Source organism: Abramis brama (assembly GCF_963993115.1).
Source record: "Abramis brama genome assembly, chromosome: 3".
Classification (NCBI taxonomy): Eukaryota; Metazoa; Chordata; class Actinopteri; order Cypriniformes; family Leuciscidae; genus Abramis; species Abramis brama.
Window position 1 is genome coordinate 43744366 of NC_139965.1, and position 15238 is coordinate 43759603.

Below are 15238 nucleotides of genomic sequence, written 5' to 3' on the forward strand. Positions count from 1 at the left end.
GAGATGCAACTTCTTAGAGGTTTTGATATACTGGCATCCAGCAATTATTTTTAATGTTAGCACAGCATTCTAGAACCATCTCCAAGAAGTTGAATCTCTTGATTCATTCACTTAAAATCAATGCTGCTAAACATATTTGAGAAAAAAAGATTAACTAACGGATGCTGGATGGTTTTAGATAATCATCCTGATCTATCATTACTAGATCAAAATAGTCATAAGAGCTTCTGCCCATCTTGGAGACAACAGTGTTTATGATTTCCCCATGAATGTTGTTCTAAGACTTTGTTTCAGTATACATGACAAGTCACACTTGGTCAGCCTCCCTTGATATTCATGGTCAGTTAGACCTCTGGAATGAGACTATAGGAGTGTCAGCACAAAATGACCTCTGATGATTCTTCCGTTATAAAGAAAATCAGAGCAATTAATGGTTAACATCCTTATCTCCCTGAACGAATGGAAGTTAGGAAGATGGTTACTGCTGGGAAAGAGAAGAACTCCAGCATTAGTGCAGCAGAATCTGTCTGAGGCTCACTGAGAGCTGCATATTTACAAAGGTCATCGCTAAGCTTGGGGATTCAGAGCTGAGGCAGTCAAGACTGTTTGCTCTGTTTAAGCCCCTCACCCTCCCTTCTGCATTAAAACTTTGCACTGTTCTCTGAAAAAATATTTTCATAAATATCTGACACTGAAATCGAGATTTACAATTCTTGTATCTTCTCTCCAGATGCTTTTTGGTAATGCTACTATGTATCAAGCAAAGCTAACACGTTCTCTCTCTCTCTCTCTCTCTCTCTCTCTCTCTCTCTCTCTCTCTCTCTCTCTCTCTCTCTCTCTCTCTCTCTCTCTCTCTCTCTAATTTATGAAACATTAACAGTTATAATGGATTTTTAAAAATGCAGAACCTTTCATTTTTACACATTTTGTTAAACTGCAGCCTTATGCAAAATATTTTTTTGTTCACAGAAATTTACATTCCATACCCCATAATGAAAAACAAAAAACAGATTTATGATAATTTTGCTACTTTATACAAAATGAAATAAACATCACATTACATAAATATGTAGACCCTTAGCTGAAGCATCTTTAGCAGCAGTTACAGCCTCAAGGCTTTTTAGGTATGAAGTGACAAGCTTTGCACTCTTGGATTTGGGGATTTTCTGCCATTCTTCTCTGCAGATTCTCTCAAGCTTTGTCAGGTTGGCTGGGGACTGTCAGTGGACAGCCATTTTCAGGTCTCTCCAGAGATGTTTGATTGGGTTCAAGTCCGACTCTTGTTGAGCCAATCAAGGACATTCACAGAGTCCACCCTAAGACACTCTAAGTGAACTTTTGGCCCAGTCTGGTGTCCTGAGTGCTCTTGGCCAGGTTTTCCTTAAGCACATCCCTGTATTTTGTTACTTTCAGTTTTCTGTCTACCCAAGTCCATGTCGATGGAAAAACTCCCCCACAGCATGATGCTACCACCACCATGCTATTGGGATGGTATTGCACAGGTGATAAGTGGTGCCTGGTTTTTTCCAGACCATTCAGTTCATTAGGACAGATAATCTTGTTTCTCACAGTCTGAGAGTCCCTTAGGAGCTTTTTTTGCTCATTTTAAGCAGACTTTCATATCTCATGCAGTGCAGGAGAGGCTTCTGGCCACTCTGCCATAAAGCTCAGTGTTGCTGTGCTGTTTGTCCATCTGCACGCTTTGCCAGTCTCCACACATTAGCTCTGGAGCTCAACCAGAGTGACCTTAAGGTTCTTGGTCACCTCTCTCACCAAAACACTTGGCTCAGTTTGGCCAGGAGGCCAGTTCTAAGAAGAGTCCTGGTTGTTCCAAACGTCTTCCATTTAAGAATTATGGAGGCCACTGCTCTTTTTTTTTTTTTTTTTTTTTGCCTTCCTCAGATCCGTTTCTGAGCTCTGCAGGCAGTTAATTTAACCTCATGGCTTGGCTTTTGCTCTGATATGCATTTTCAGCTCTTAGAACTTACATGACAGGCGTGTGTCTTTCTAAATCATGTCCAATTAAATTTGCCACATATTTACTCCAGTCAATGTTTAGAAACATCTCAAAGATGATTAAAAATATAATGCATCTAAGCTAAATTTCAAATGTCAAGCAAAGTCTGAATACTTATATTAAAAGTTAGCAATTATGTTTTTTTGCTTTGTCATTATAGTTAAATTATATGTTATGTACAAATTGTTTATATGTACATTAACGTCATATGACATTTTAAGGGAAAGCTGTGCTTCTATGTATTCTTAGAGCAGTCACTGCTGGCATGTTTGACTGAATCCCTGTGTAAGGTGGGCTAAGTGTGAGCTAAATGTCCTTGAGCTATATCCTCTCTCTCATCCACTTATTTAGTCTTTCCAGCTCCCTGCAGTGGGAAAGGCCTTGCTCAGCACTTCCTCACTGCAGTAAATGTGTGGAAAAGTGGAGCTAAACTGAACACACTCTCACTTCCTTCTGTAGGCATCAGTGCTACAGGCCTCATTCATTTCAGTCCCTTTTCTGGCCTCGTAATAGACCACACGGAGTATGAGGGGAAATAGGTTCTCTAGCAGTGGCTCACCCTTTACTGTTTCTCCAACAATTACTTACAGAGATTTTATAATCGACATAAAATAGGGGCACAGGCTTGAACATTATTGAGCATTTAAAAACCAAGCCCAGGTGTTACATTTAAAATATTAAATTAAATGTTTACTAATTACCATGATTCTGTCAACTGCAAAAAATAAACTTGCAGCCTGACAGAGCGTGATTTGAAAGCAAGGCAATGTGCTGCAGATGAAGGCTGATGCAGCTGAAGAGTTGACTTCAGGTCACTGACTTATGGAAATGTGATTTGTTGCTTGCATGCACTTGCAAAACTGCAGTGCCGCAGTGTGATGCATGCCAGTCCACTGCTCAACCCAAATTGAATTGAAGCCTGGCTTGTTTGTTGCCATCCTGTAGGAAATGGGTCAGCAATCCATTAAGATGGCATTAGATAATTTAATTTAGCATCTGATTCCAAAATGAAGCAGGCCCATGCTTGATCCTGCAAGAGGGTGGACGTTTAGAACGAAAGACCTGTAAGTGGCTCATGAAGAAGCAAGAATCTGATAAGGGAGCAGAGTTGTTTGTTCATCTCCCTTTTATCCCACATAACACCAATCTCCCCTGTGAAGGGGCCTGTCACATCTGCACTTGTCTGGTAACTGTGGAAACCAGGCTGTAGGAAACACCACACTGAACCTTGAACTTGGGAAACAAGGGGTACTACCCCACCCCATGGCAATCAATCAGACACTGTTTATTGATGCTCTGCAAAGGCAAAGTTTAGGGCAGCAGTACATGGGACAATTTACGAGCTTGATGGGTGGTAGTCTTGTTTTTGCTGTCCCATTAGTAATCCTTTATTGGAGTTGACCAATGTACGTGTTCAGGGAAAGAAGCAGAAAGCAAGAGAAGAACTACAACGCAGTTCCTTTGTGCTCAATTTCCCTGTTTAAGAGACCAGCATTCATTGTTGTTTTGGATCCTGGTCTCCAACATAGCATCTTAGCTAGATTCTTTACGAACTTCTTAACTAATGTAACCAGCAAGATTTCCGTAAAGAAAGACCATACTAGTTGAGCAAGGTGAAAAGCATGGCAATTAAAGTATTTTAGTCTTTTTACTGTAGCATGGTTAATTAAATGTATTATTAAATGTTGATTATTATTAACAAAGATTAATAAATGATGTAGAAGTATTGTTCATTGTTAGTTCTTAACAAAAATTAAATAAAGCAGTTATCTAATGTTAACAAATGAAATATTTTTCTTTTCTTTTTTTTAAAAATGAGGTCTCACCATGGCTGCATTTATTTGATCAAAAATACATTAAATCCAGTAATACCATGACAATTGTTACAATTTAAAAATAACTGTTTTTCTGCTTGAATATATTGATTCTGAAAGCTGAATTTTCAGCAGCCATTACTCCAGTCTATATTTGAAGACTTCAGATGCAAAAGCCTCTAAGTGCCATCTGAAATTTTCTTCTAGAATGATCATTTTTATCAAGCTTGTATGTTTATGTTCAGTTATTTCACTTTAATGGCAATGAAAATTACCTAATAATTGTCATGAAAGTGAAATTACTGAACCTAAATATACGAGCTTGATAAAAATGCTCATTTTAGAAGAAAATTTCAGATGGCACTTAGAGGCTTTTGCATCTGAAGTCTTCATTTGTAGATGATATCACTACTTAATATCTACTGCTTGCTTTTGCAGTCTGGTAGAACCGAAAAAATAAAATAAAATGAAGTCAGTGCACAATTGTAATGCCATTGTATTTCAGCTCAACTCACAGGTAATTGCAACAAAGTCAAAATCAAAATCAAGTCTCAAGTACTTTAATATTTATCAAGTCAAGTCATAAATCCTCCAAACAGTGACTTGAGTCTGATGTGAGCCCCAAAGTCTCCAGTCCACATCTCTGAAACACTTAATCTCTCATTTCCTGTTAGATGATTTCTAGCTGGCTAGAACGGCAGAGAGAGGGAGATGAAAAGGGGTAGCAGGAGGGAGGAGAGACAGAGCCCAGTTAGTTATTCTTGTGATCTATTAAACCCTTTTTAAAGAGAGTTTAGTGCACATTTGATTTAGTTTCTATTCACACAACTTTGTGACTCTCTTTCTGAATCTTTAAGTGTGACCCAGTGCGTGCACTGGAATCATAAAATACGACTTTTTTTTTTTAAACAAGATTTCAGGCTTTGGCTACGGGTGATTTGTATAAAGCTCAGACTGAATCATTAGCTGCATTCAGGGAGACAGGCAGCCGTATCACCCCGGGCTACCTCAGGAAGAATAAAGTCACTGTTCCACATCCGCTGGGTCCCTGTCCTTCACCAGCCACTGGCTTTAGCCCTCGTCTCCCCCTCGGAAAACAAACAACAAACTCCAGAAGAAAAGCCCACTAAAGCTTTGCACCTGCATCCAAAGCAGTGAACCCATGGAAATGTCTTTGCACACAACAGTCTCTTTCCTTCTCCTTCAATCAGCCCACCACCCTCCACCCCTCTTCGAGCATGTCCCCTTTCTTTTTCGGGGCAAAAAAAGAAACGAGAGGGGGGAAAAACAAAGAGGTGGCTGTGTGCGCCGGGCACTGTTGACAGAGCAGGAGTACGGCCTGTAATCTGTGAGCAGAAAGATTGTGTTCGGCGATTGGGTGAGACAGGTATTTCAGATGGAGGCGGGAGAAGAGGAGGGGGCATACCAGGGCTCTGGTTTCTGGCCTGCCTAATTATTCGACACATGTACGCACCATTCAGCCCCCCTGTCCTCCCCCCAGGGAACAACATGCTGTTTGTGCACCCTGGTGCTTTTGCATCTGAGATTCGCACCACAGCTCGCAATTAACAGTCTCGTGTTGTAGTGCCGTTAACATGTGCTGAATGCAGATAGGAAAGGTCTGTAGACGGTCCCGCTGACTTAACCCCATTGATCCAAAAGTTGGTGTCAGCTGCAGGGGGCTGAGATGGATGCGTGCTCTTGGGGAAACTTCCCCCGTGCATGTGCACTAAGGGTGCTTTGTTTCTCTGGGATATCCTGTTCCCTGACACTATGCCGAACCCATTATTGTGTGTGTGTGTGTGTGTGTGTGTGTGTGTGTGTGTGTATGTGTGTGTGTGTGTGTGTGTGTGTGTGTGTGTGTGTGTGTGTATTTAATGGGAAGGAAAGGGCTAGTTTTCAAAAGAGGGTGGGAGAAAGTCTAGACCTGATATGTCTCTTTCATTAACTGATTTAGATTTAAAGAATTTGAAGATGTTCTAACTTTTATTAAAAATTAAATGTATCAATACACTATATTTTAAAACGTTTATATATATATGTATATGCACTTCTTTTGATGCAGTACTCTTGATATTGTGTACAAGACTTTTGGAAACATTTATACAACTTTATAAATGTTCAAAATTGCATTAATAAATGTAGAATTTAACGTGAACCAAGAATAATTAATGCTATAAAAGCATTCATGCATATAAAAGTTCATGACTCTTTCGTTATATCTAATGCATTAAGTAGACCTTAATATGAAGTGTTATCAATTATTTATTTATGTGTATGTAATGTGATTATAATATCTCCCACAATCTATCTTTCTCCTGTGTTTCTGCAGTCCTGGTACCTGGGCGAGCTTAATTCCATTCCAAGTGTCGAACGGGACTCCGATTCTGCCAACAAATGTCCAGAATTACAGCATAAACATCATTGGTGAGCCCCTCCTCCAGGCAGAATCAAGCAATTGAACTGGACCCCGGAGAGACAGGTCCTCGGACAAACCAGCTAACAGCACTTATACAATCGACATGGACCTTTGTCCCACCCTCTCAAGGACATTGGCTTAGAGCAGTAGAGTGAGTCGGGTCAAAGTGTTCTCTTCTGACATGAGCCTCTCCATACCAGTCAGTCATTGTGTAAGGAGGCCCCTGAACTGAGATACTGTGATCTTTACCATACAAACTTTAGATGCCTTACTGTATATGCATGACATGCTAGTCTCTCTTGTTAGTGTTTCTCTTGTTCTTATGTCACGATTGCTAGACTTGGTTTACGAAACGATTTAGAGGGGGCTGGCCACACAAGGGCTGGCTGGCTGGATGGTTTGTAAAGCGGGCTGCAATTCGAACAAACTTTCATCAAACAGAGGTTTATCGTATTCGTAACAAAAACATAGGAACAATTTTCAATGAACTGAATGTTTCTATTTTCATATTACCCTCAACATTTAATGTACCTACAGTATGGTGGAAAATCTTTTGAATCCGTAATCTTGTCAGTCCTGTACTAATTTCCTTTAAAGGTAAAGGTTGGAACTTACTCTCCAGAGTTGAGAACTCTGAAAACCTTTTTTTTTTTCTTCAATGAAAGAAAAAACCTATATTACTAGGTAAGAAATACAACCCCTTTTTTCATTTTCTTTCTTTTTTTTATTTTTATATATATTTCCTTTGAAAAGGATTTTGAGAAAAATAAGACAATATCTCATAAGAGGCAAGTGCAATTTAAATGATTTTACTGAAGGGAAGCTATCATAGTCTGTCTGCCCTAAGACTCTAAAGGAATGGGGAGTAAATGTTTTTAGGTGAACTTTAAAACATAAAAAAGAAAAAAGAAATAAAAATCACATCCTTGATTTGGGAAACTAGGGAAAGCTAAGGGTGGAAGAGAAGAGTGGGATTAACAGTGAACGTTTACGTGAACAGAACTGAACACGAACAAGACAGCACTTATTTTGAGCCGTACCCAAACATGCGGGTAGTTTTTTTTTTATTTATTAAAATGAAAACTTAAAGTTAAACTTAGGTGAAAAAAGACTCAGACACAGTGTGTGTTAAATGGCTTATTTTGACATATTACTCACCGATCTAGTATGCATGTTTAGTCGGCTGTTAGCTTGTAAAGCTACTGTTTACACTTTGATATCATGAGAAACAAGAGGAACGCAGAGTAATTTAATGTAAACAAATTGTGTATGTGTGAAAAGCTGTACTCATTTTAACACTAACCTGCAGGTTGAGGCGAGGTCTCAAGGTGCTTATTTCAAACCCACTTTGGTAGTTCCCAACAGACGCAGTCCCAGAAATCGTCGATTGCTCCCGGCATTCACAATGCCATTGCCTCTCCAATCAGACAATATTTATATAATCAATCTTTCCAATAATCTTAATTTGCACGAAAATATATAGTCCACGTTACGTGCCTTGCCTTCAACTTTAGAAAAAACATCACTACACTTGTTTTTGCTGCATTTATTATCGTTTTTGGGAAAAAGTAACATTTTTATGATAAGAAATATTTTGTACTCTGGATGAAATTGTGACATTGTTGATTTTTAGCTTCATTTACTACTTTATCTCACATTTACAGTGTGTATCAAGGCTGTGTATAGTTGCCGTTCTAAAGTTTATAATCAACCAGCTATTTTTTTTCTGTATTTTTGGTGGTTGACATTTTTTTTTATTCTGTTTTAATCATTTGTTTATTTGTTTGTTTTTTTCTCCATCTTCCAGTCATTATTGGGGAGGGCGGGTCCAGACTTATAAGAATTATGCAATACCAAGTTTTGCCTATGTAGGTAGTGCTTTTAGCTATGTGGATTATTAGAAGCTAGTACAGAAATACAAATAGTGTAAACATTTATTTTGTTGATGTTGTTGTTGTTGCTGTTGCTGTTGTTGACATTGTTGTTGTTATTTTCCTTCTTTTTTTTTTTCGTATTTGACCAAAGTGGGAACTGCTTTCTATGCAGTGTGCGACAAGGTCTTATTTCCCTTGAGTGTACCTAAAGGCAGAGAAGTGCGTGCAAGAGACATTTGTTTTGTATTCTCTATAAAGGGAGGACTTTTTTTTCCACACAATGAAGCATGTCTGCAAAGAAGGCACCATTTGGTCTAATATGGCTGCAAAGTCACTGATTTGTCTACTGTGACTAAAAAACTCTTTCTAAACTTCCCACCTGGGGTGCTAGTTTGACCTTTATTAGAAGTCGACTTTCATAGAGGAGAGAGCTTGACTTGGGAGTGACAATCACAGGCGAATGACGCACACTAAGGAAAAGTATTAAATGCTGGCATCCTTTTATCAAATATCTTCTCCACCCCGTTCCCCCTGTCCAGTAAAAAACATAGCTATATGCAATTCCCAAGTAGATGCCTTAAATTTTTACAAACAAGTGACTTGTTATAAAATGCGCTACAATCACTGTCACGCAAGATGCTGCGTGTTAAATCTGTCACAATCAGTAAATAACAGTGTTTCTTATTCTTCCCTTTTGAAATTTACAGCCTTATTGAGGTTGTAGTCTGTAAAACAAAAACCCCCATGGGGAGAATCGGTTTTTATAGTTATCTCGTTTTTATAATTATGTTCGAGTTGTTATAGACTTCGGTCAAAGGGAATAATTTAATGCTCTTATGGTCTTTAGGATCAAGGGGGAAAAAACGGGTTTGCACCTACAGCATATAGGCAATCATCCACCCATAGTGTCTTTCAATTAAATACAGAACAACAAAAACTCAGGCGTTTTGCTTCACAGGGCATTACCAGCAATTAATAATAACAATTAAAATCCCCCTCACATCACCATAATTAAGAATGGTAGCTCTTACACTAATCACTTTTCAGTCTTTTTCTGAGACCTCAAGTCAAGCTGAATCTCTCCTCCTTCATCCAAGATGTTTATATATACAGTATATATAATTAAGCTAGAGTCACCCCGTTCAATGTGCACTGTTCCGTCTTTTCGTTGTTTTTGATTTGCAAAAAAAAAAAAGTGCTTTGCAGCCTTCTGGCCGTTGGCGATGCCACTGAAGTGCATTGTGCATTTCCTCCTGAAGTGGTGGGAGTGTCAGGGTCATAGAGTCATTCTTGTGTTAGAAACCGTGAAGGAGGACGTAGGTAGGGGTCATCTTGATGGCCATCGTAATAGCAATAGTTTTCGATAGTAGTCATTATGGGTTAAAATCTGCTCTGGCAGCTATGTGAACTCTCTCTCTCTGTGTGTGTGTGTGTGTGTGTGTGTGTGTGTGTGTGTGTGTAGATGAATACGTCAGAGTGTGTGTTTCAAGATGACTCTGACACTACGAGAGGAGAGTACATGAGGGTCTTCTATTGAAACGCCTGCCTTGTTGACAAAAGTGTGTACACTGTAAATTTATTTCTTCTCCCCATTTGTAAAAAGAAAAACTTTTGACGTGTATTCGTGAATTTAAGTGATGTCCATATTTTTTAGTGAAACAAAAAAACAAGCAAAAAATTCAAAACTGTCTTGAGTTCAGATTTGTGTTACGACTCAACAGCTGTCCGATACATAAGAAAGAGGTTGAATATGTAATTCTTTATTGTTATTTTCCTGTACTTACAAAGTGGAGTGAATTCCCGTATGGGACTGTAAATGTTTTAAACAAAATGATGAAGGTCTTTTGTTGTATTTCGTGTTGATTAACTTGGATCCTTGAGACATTTCATAAATGTTTGAAGTGTTGGTTTGTTAGTGTGGCCATAGAGTGTGTGTGATGTGATTATGTGATATTGAAATCGAGACAAGAAATAATGTTGAAATTTGTGCTAAATAGGGTCATTATTTGTTCTTTTGAACCGTTTGGGAACTCCTAGTCACTTTAGAAGCAAGGCACCTGATTTGAGTCTCCCAACAACAACTACCAGGGTAATGTCGCTACACGACATCACAGATTGTTCTGCTGTCTTGTGAAAAATAAAGCATGCATTATTTCCCCTTGTCAATAGAGGCTGACCCACCACACCATGTACAGAAATTGCCATCTGAAAGTCTGAGATTTTTCTGCTGCACGTAGGCACCTCCATTCTGCAGTGTTTACATGTGTCCGCCATGGGCAGGGATGAATGCTGCATAGTTTTCAGGGCAGGCTCGGTACTCCCAGAAGCCTTTGTGTGCACCCACAGATGTCTTTTTCATGTTGCCATCACAGAGGAAAACAGCTGAGCATTTGCACTTTCTGCAGTTCCCACCACCCCTTTCATTGGCACATTTGTTTGTTGTTTGGATTACGTCTAGCTAGCGATGATGCTCTGATTAGCCTCGGAGCTACAATTAGATAGTGTTCGTATCTAGTCGGACCGAATGTTGTCATGGGAGCTCGGAGCACTTCCCCTCACCACAGCATACAATGTCACGAGGCTTATACAACGATCAGATTAAACCTTATTTCTTGGGTAGAAGTAGCTATATAGAGTAGTTTCTTTTTTCAAAGGGCTGATCTTTTTGAAAATATTTTTTGTTGCAGAATTCAGATATTGAAAGCAGTAAAATGATGGCCTGGTCAAGTTGTGAAAGCCATGGTCCATGGCCCTAGAGAAGCCACATGTTTATAACTTATGCAAGGAGGACCAGTGGAACTCATGCAATGTCTATTTTCAGCTCTTCTGTGTGTCAGTGCAGGGAAACGGCAGGACATCTACTCTCATATTTCCATTTCTAGGGCATTTACAACAGCATGAGTGATCATTGACATAAATAGGAACATAAAAACCAGCATATTATGAGACGTTTACCAAAAAAAAAAAAAAAAAAAAAAAAAAAGGAAAAAATATTTCAAGCAGTGCCTGTTTCAGCTCAAAGTCTCAGTGGACTTTCCCTTGTAAATATAAAAACAAGGAATTTTCTTTAGGGAATACAAAAAAAAATCTTCAATCAAAATAGAATCTATGGATGCCTCTTCCCATGTTTTTTATCCCCCAAACGTTTCTGTGTTTTTTTTTGTTTGTTTTTTTTTGGCCTGGTTCTGTGTTTTGTGTTTTTGTGCTTTCTTCAATTTTGGATAATTTAGTCAAATGGGATACCCCAGTCTCTATTTCACAGAGATCAAGTGATAGTTGGGCAGTGTGTTTCTCTAGGCTACACTTAGTACTACAATAGATGACAAAAAATGTCAGGTGAAAATTTTTTTTTTTGCCAGCTCCACAGCAAAGTTGTTTATTTTTTCTTTTGCTTTTTTTAAGGGGGGAGGGGGTCTTGTGGCACTTTTATGCCCATTACAAATTCAGTGGTATTGTGTTAAGTGGGTTTATAACATGACAACAACAACACTAACACCAACAAATGTTATAAAGTCGTAACAGTTTTTAGTAGTGATTGTGGAAACAGCAGTTGTATGCAAATATTACTGTATGTTCTGAATGTACATTATAGAATCACTTTATCAAGTTTTTGTGTTTTTACTCACAGTTAAAGAAGCTGTATAGTGAAGGCCTTGTTTTATTTCCTGTTGATTTTGACATTTTTTTTTTCATTTTCACAGCTATAAACAGTAGGCACTGCCTTGCCTTCGAGTTGGTTGAATTTGGTGCAGGGGCTAAAAATGCCACAAGATTACAAATGAGTGTAAATAACGCTTGACTTTTTTGTGATTGTTACTGTTATATCCAGCCTATACTGCTAGCAGCTGTTTTTACTGCAGTCAATTACTGGAAGTGGATATATTTCCTATGCAAAACTGTTTAAACAATAAAATGAGCTATGCTACAAAGCAACTGTTGTTTGCTTTTTCATTGCTGATCTTCAGTATGTTTTTCTTGCACAAGTAATGTATCAATAACCAGCTATGAAAACAGAGTGTTGTTTGTAGGTGAATAAAATTGCATATGGCTTCAAGTGGGAAATGTAATCACACTGAAAATATGATATGAAAAACATTACTTATGTGGTTTTCTACAATCTCCCCACAAGCAAATGTACGTCGACAAAACATCAGTTATGCCTGAGCCAAATCTTGGTATGTTGGGCAAAGACTACAATATATGTGGAAAAATTATTTTTATAGAGTTTTATGATAATCTTGTAGCTCAAATGTCTATGTTTGGACTGGTGATTACACAACAACAGCAAAAACCCACCACTGTGTCCACTTGATAAGCCATAAGCACTGACTACACTTAGTGTCATAGCAAAGCATCTCTAATGCTATAGTTCACTAAGGGCGGAGAACAAGGCAGATTAGGTCTTTGTGGATGCCATGTTGGAAGAACATGAAAACCACAGTCCTGCTGTCTGCTTATCAATTAGGTCGAAACCAGCACCTGGCCGTGGGCACAAACAGTTTGTTTGGCTGCGAAACAAAAACAATGTGGTGCTGTGCAGATATAAAATTACCCCAATGCATAATGGTTATCATTACGCCATTTATCAAAATTGGCCAGTTAAGTAAACATCTGGCTTCAATAGTGCGGCTGAAGTCTGAATAGGGTTTTGGCTCTTGGAGTGTCCCACATATTTTCCAAGGCTTTTTTTTTTTTTCTATCAATGACTGCTGTTGGTGATTTGATGACGTTGAAGACCGATAATGTTTGGTGGGGCAGAGGCACAGCAGGATTCTGGGTGATTGGCTTTGTTTTCAGAGAAAGGGGCAGCAGAAGGTTGGGTGAAGTGAACACCATCATGAAACACTAAAGGTATGGAACGGCCTGGGAGACGTGAATGGGGATTGGCCTTCAAGTGGATTCTGAATTTCTGAAATATTGTATTGATAAAACTCTCCTACACTACGGATTTTGCCATTCAAAGGTTTTTAATGAATATTTCTGCTACTGTATTTTTTTATCATACGATAAAAATGATTATTTTTTCTTATTTTTTTCATAAGAGACATATTCATAAACATTAGAAAACAATTTTTGGATCAAATACTTAGATCAAATCAAATATTTTTTTATTTATTTTACTCGCTGTAATATTAAGGCGCTATGTATGAATAACTTCATAGACAACTAGTAAAAAGTTGATCACTTACTTTAACAATTAGCTTTATACAACTATGTCACTTTTATTTGTATAGTGCTTTATACAATATTAATACTGTTTCAAAGCAGCTTTACTGTGATAACAGGAAAATGATTCAATGATGCAAACAGAGTTAATTTATTCTGTTCAGCAGCTCTCAAAGAAAGTTGTGTCATTGTTCAGCTGAAGTCAGTTCAGCGTTGATTCAGTTCCAGTTTAAAGGTAATAAATTATTAAATTAGTTAATTTAATCTATAAAGCAGTTCTGCAGAAAACAGTGATGTCATCGTCCAGCTCAGTTCAGTTCTCATACAATGGTGTCAATGCAGTCAAGAAATAATATTGTTGTATATTAAGTGTCCCCAACTCAGCAAGTCAGAGGCAAGGAACCAAAACTTCATCAGGTGACAGAATGGAGGGAAAAAAAAACCTTGGGAGAAACCAGGCTCAGTCGGGGGACAACGAAATGTAATGACTTGAATGTGAGGTGCCATAACTCAGAAGCAGGCGCTTCCCATTCACACTTGAAGGCAGTTATGAAAAGAGTTATGAAATCATTTTAGAAGTACAGACTCGATTGTGTAACACTTGATTGCAAGTGTGGGATAACTTATGTGTGCCAGATTTACTTGCAAATGTTCTAATTAAGGTACTGAATAATTTATCTATTTTAGACTCTGAAAAATGCATAAAAAGATTGACAGTTTAGATTGATACCATTTGATATCACATTCTGTGATTATCCACAGTTTGTATGCTTAAGGTCTTTTTGTGATCCACGGTAGATGGGAGCGTGGGATTTTATCATGTCTCTGCATCAGCGGGATGTGTGTGTACAGAAACAGGTGTTCAGCATTAAAGTGTTTGTGTGTATACGGGGGGTGGGGTGAGAGGGGACTGTGATACAAAGAGAAAACACAACGTCCTTGTCTTGAGAAGTGGCATGCAATGAGTTGTAGTGGTGGGGTGGGCTCACGGGAGGGGCGGGCGACTGAATGGTCCTTCCTCCCCTGTGAAACACTCAGGATTAGCTCCTTCACTTTCCCACAGACTGACCCCGCTAAACACACATACACACACACCCCTCCCACTCGACTGATTTGCATATGCCACAGACAAGGGAGGCAACAAACAAACTTCATATTGAGCCGTGACTGGCTGTTCAATAGATCTCACCCACTCCCACAGCATCATTCTCACACAGCCTTGGATCAAGCAGGGATGCTTTGTTGGGAAGGGGATTTCTGTATGGTGTGTGTCTGCCTGAGGTGTAGCACAGCAAGTGACTTGTAGATCATAGACATGGAAAGATGTGCGCATCCCCACGATGATCACAGTAATAATCTACTGCAGGAATGTGGACCGGCTCTCTGGATCGGGCTTTCACAGTGGCTGTAGTGACAAGAAGGAGGGCCGCTCTCAAATTATAATTAAAACAAATTGTCCCTCCGTGCTTAAAACGTCCATCCCTGAACTGTTTAGTAACTTTTAAACAGTCCAATCTACTGTAACATGACAACGGATCACTGCTGTGGCGGCCAAGTTTCTATCAAGGCCTTGATTTATGATTGCTAAGACATTCCGCACCCTCAGTCAAGAACGTTTAGTTGTTAGTGGAGCAAGGAGATGGCAAGGGTACTGCTCTTGATAGCAACTGCTAGATTCTCTAATGCAGCTGTCATGAGCCGCTGTAAATATACAAGGGCCTTATGCTGATCCAGAACTCTAAGAGCTTTCATCAGAGCCCCCTTGAAGAAACTGTGCAATGAACACCGGATAAGGGAATAATTCCCACTAAAGATGTATGAGGGAAGGAAGCGAGTAAATTGAGGTAAATTAAATGGATTTTGAGGTTTTACCTGATAATTGTGTTGGCTGTCTACAGTATCTTAGCAACATCTGCAGTGAAAAATAGAAGATTAATACATCTGTTGG

The 15238-nt window shown here is 38.9% G+C and overlaps 1 protein-coding gene across 18 annotated transcripts in view; it reads left to right on the forward strand.

The window, feature by feature from the left end:
* The window catches only part of LOC311079499 (nuclear factor 1 B-type-like), a 99354-nt gene extending 92216 nt beyond the window's left edge, over positions 1 to 7138 (forward strand). For all 18 annotated transcript variants that reach the window (XM_084108969.1, XM_084108975.1, XM_084108964.1 and 15 more), the window contains one exon: positions 6164 to 7138. In XM_084108969.1, coding sequence (XP_083965095.1) covers positions 6164 to 6262 — 99 coding nt within the window. In that variant the 3' untranslated portion in view covers positions 6263 to 7138. The remainder of the gene's footprint in view (positions 1 to 6163) is intronic.
* The last annotated feature ends 8100 nt before the right edge of the window (positions 7139 to 15238 follow it).